We start from the raw sequence: 3,924 nt of genomic DNA, 5'->3' as shown, positions 1-3,924 counted from the left end.
CTCTTCCAACCTGATGATTCTGTGATTCTGTCACTATTTCCATGTTCCATTTTGCTCATGGGGACGAATCCTGAGTGGGGATAACCATCCCCTGTTCAAAGGGCTCTGCAGGGAGGGCACTGCATGTTACTCAAGGTCGCCCTTATTGACTCATCCCATCAGTGACATGCAAATACAGTATCATAAACTGTTAAATACGCATGACTCATTTAATAGCCTAATATCAGCAGACTAACGGGTATTTGATGACAACAAACGTGTTTGACCTCGGTTGCATTTCTTTTTGCTGAAGCCCCCAGTGAATTCAGCAGCACGACATTAATTTGCAGCCAGAGCCTGCCCTCACCTCCCAGTCTAAACACCCAGCTCGCAAACTGGCTTCCAGTGGCCTGGGGGCTGCAGGATGCAACCTGGGCAGTGCCACTGCTGAGAAATGCTGAGAAATGCTGAGAGAGAAATACACCACTTGCCTGAGAGAGAACTCCAGGCGTCGATGGAGGCAGTGCCAAGACTTATTTCGAGCATAGTGGAAACCCCTATTTATTCCTTTAGCTGGTTTCACACAGTTTGTTGAGTTTAGCTGTCAGGTGTGATGGTCGTTCAGCAAAGCCCGTGGCTCTGAGCAGGTGGCAGCTTCTTCCCTTTCCGTGGTGCTGCTGCTGCGGTTGGAGAGAGCGAGAGAAGCCCCTGGCTCTCGTACCACCAGCCCGCAGCTGCTCGGGAAGCTCAGCACGGCCCTCAGCACTGCTGAACTGAGCAGCAGTTGCAACATTGGTTTGGTTTCTGATTTATCTTTATAAAACTTCAATGCTGGGCTGGTAAAATTCAGACACTGCCCTTTTGAGTACTTCACCAAGGTGAAGTAACACTTAATACCTGCTTGTGCTGATTATTTCCAGCAGTTTGGGGACTTGGAAGCTAATGTGTCATTTAGCAGTTAGTTTATTCAGCTTTTTTCCAGCTCATGATAGTTTTCTGTAGCTGCCTACAAATGACCTGTTGCTTTTTCTACTCATGCTTTAGAACTGAGGTGCTCTCACATGTCAGCTGCAGGGCAACCCAGTCATGTTCAACCCAAACCGCTGCCAAGATTGCTTTCCTGCTTCTTTTCATGCAAGAAAATCACAGCGTCCCTCACTTTCTCATCAAAAATCAGCGCTTCCAGCCAGGATGCCAAGGCTGGGTGTTCCAAGAAATTGAAACCTCATCTATAGAGAGGCCCTGGGGCTCCTGGGCAGCACAAGACAGTGGTCCACAGGTAAAAATACAATGAAAACCACACGTAAAAATGCCACTGCGTTGTTTGAAACCAACAAACACCTTTTGTGCTGATATAAGCAGGTTCTGGTGCGTTAGTTGCAGTGGAGCTGAGGGATTTTGCATTAGCAGCATTATTCTTAAAGTTACAAACTTGACAGTATGTCAGAGCAATGGTGAATGAACCAGCAAGCTCTGAGGTGTTAAACCGTGTTACCAGGGGAGAGCGACATGCTCCTCTCAGCGCTCTGCTTTGAAATAATCAGACCACATTGTGTTAATTGGTTTGCTGACTGCAGCATCCGTTGGGTTGGTCTCTGCGTGTGACAGGACAGACTGTGCTGTGGTCGAAGCAGACGGGGCACAATCCGGCACAATCAGGCACAATCAGTGACTTTGCCCTCCTGATGCCTCTGCGGATCTCTTGAAAGTGGCATGAAGAGCCCTTCCTCACGCCCTTCCTCACGCCCTTCCTCACGCCCCGCGCAGCCATGCCAGGCTCTCCGCCTCGAGGGCTGCGTCAGCCGTGCAGGGTCAGTGCTTTGCACGGTGCTGCCTGGGCACCCCCCGTGCGCGCTGGGAGATCTGCACATCATCCAGACCACAGCATTCCACGTGAGATCCTTCCTTGGAACCAGCGGGTTCTCACTGCAGAGCTGCACCCTGCCCGTCCTCCCCAGGTTTCCCCACAGCTCTCTGTGAAGGGGAAGTGCCTGTTTGTTCTCCCCTCGGCTCAGCACACATTTTGCGGTACTTTCCTTCCACGAAAACTGCCTCCGTGTCTTGCTCAGCCAAACAAATTGCTCCTTTGCCTTGACTCACTAATGACGGAATCATATGCAAACAAAGTTGAACAGCGATGCTGAGCCGCGTGCCAGGACCCCACCACTCTCGCCAAGGCATGGTCCAGGAGTGCTGATCGAGGAAGTGCTTACGCCGGGGATGGTAAGGAGTCCTGGTGGCCCCAGAGCTGGCTCTCAGCTTGCTGCTTCTCGAGAAGACTCTGCTCTTCCTCTAGCAAGAGCATTTCTGAGCAAACTCTTTGATTGTTTTACCCTAGCTGCTTATTTTAAATTGATTAATCAGTCTGTTTCTCATGTCTGGCAGTCCAGGGATGTTTTAATTATTGGCTCTATTTGAACTGCTAATGTTAGTGCCGTGTTCTCGAGAATCACAATCTCGCTGGAGCGTTGAGTCTCTTCGCAGAGCCTGTGCAGGGTTAGGGGAGGTGCTGCAGGTTACCCGGTGTAATTTTTGTCTCCCACGGGACACCGTGTAAGGGTCGATATTTGCTGGATGTAACGTGATGAATCTCTATATGTGCTGTACCTTATTCTGCCTCACCATCTGCCTTTGAAACACAGCGCTCCGAGAGCAGGCACCTGCTGACCAGTTGTAGACACCAGAAGAGCTGTGGAAGGACTGGCAATAACTGCACGACTCCTGGAGGGTCTGTGGCAGAGCTTGAGGCAGTCACGGTGCGGCTCTTCCAGAGCTTAGACTTAGCTTGATTTCTGCTTTAATCTAGGTCCCTCTTTTCTGGCATTTTCTTTGCCCTGCTTTCTCGTTGTTTTGCTAATATTGTAACCAAAGGCTCTGCTAAAATCTTGCTTTACCTTGTGCTTCCCTGCAGGTGGGTGCGGGTGTGTTTGCCCAAGGAGGGAGAGGAGGGAGCACTTGAGTTCCAACTATTTTTTTCCCTGTAGCATAAAAATCACTTTTTAAACCAACATTTAGAATGAAAGAAAAAATCGTCCTCAGGCATGTTCACCATTAGAGCAGCTTCTTAGTGAGCGCTGCTGCTCACAGAACATGACTGTGCTCCTTACCGCCAAAGCAAAAAGAGAAGTTTTTTGCCCAGGGCCAAAGAGAAACTGCAGTAGCGGAGCAGGAGGGGTGGCAGTGGTGCTGGCTGCCAACGGCCCTGCAGGGGCCAGCCTGGCACTCAGCATCCTCCCGGCAGGGAAGAGCCTCTCCCCCTCCAGCTGTGTGGGGGGCTGCCCTGGGGTACCCCATGATCCACGGGGTGGGGGCTTAGCGGGGACGGAATAAATGACACGTATGTTCTCCCTGCAGAGGAAGTTAACCACAAAAGTGACTTTTTGTTTGTGAATTTGGCTTCGAAGGCATTTCATCCTGATCTGGACTGTGTGGTCCCCTGACTACACTTGCTTTCCTATTGAGGACTTGGTTGTAAATGAACCTTCCCTCCTCGAAACGGCTTTTTGCAGAAAACGGAAAAGACTTGCAAAATCCCTGGAGCAGAAATGCCCCATGTCTGCAGGAATGGCTGAGACGCACTCTGGCACGTCTGCCATGACATGCAGGACACGCGCTTCATCCTTGCAGCACTTCATCCTTGCAGCGCTTCATCCTCAGGGTTTCCCACAGTTCTGGTACAAACAGTACAACGTGCGTGATGAATTGTTTGACGCATAGGGAAGGCATTATCTCCTGACTCCCTAATGAATTAACTAACTCCCAGTAAGGCCGTCAGAGCGTGGCCGTGTTGCTGCTCATGAGTTCATCCTTTACCGGTCTTGACCAGGAATGATGACTGCTTTCGCGATGAGCAAGGAGACCACGGGACAGGGGTTGGGTAACGGGCAGGCAGATGACTTCCAGCAAGGGCTGCAACGAGCAGTGACAGGCGAGTTTCACTTTCCC

The 3,924-nt window shown here is 50.7% G+C and overlaps 1 protein-coding gene across 1 annotated transcript in view; it reads left to right on the top strand.

The window, feature by feature from the left end:
* Window positions 1–3,825: 3,825 nt before the first annotated feature.
* LOC104490713 (succinate receptor 1-like) overlaps window positions 3,826–3,924 on the top strand; it is a 1,489-nt gene continuing 1,390 nt past the window's right edge. Inside the window, exon 1 of the mRNA XM_010133041.1 lies at window positions 3,826–3,907. Coding sequence (XP_010131343.1) covers window positions 3,826–3,907 — 82 coding nt within the window. The remainder of the gene's footprint in view (window positions 3,908–3,924) is intronic.

The sequence above is a fragment of the Buceros rhinoceros genome, unplaced genomic scaffold (genome assembly GCF_000710305.1).
Source record: "Buceros rhinoceros silvestris isolate BGI_N320 unplaced genomic scaffold, ASM71030v1 scaffold30463, whole genome shotgun sequence".
In the NCBI taxonomy this organism is placed as follows: Eukaryota; Metazoa; Chordata; class Aves; order Bucerotiformes; family Bucerotidae; genus Buceros; species Buceros rhinoceros.
Note: the sequence above shows the minus strand (reverse complement) of the source record. Positions and strands in the feature narration are given on the sequence as shown.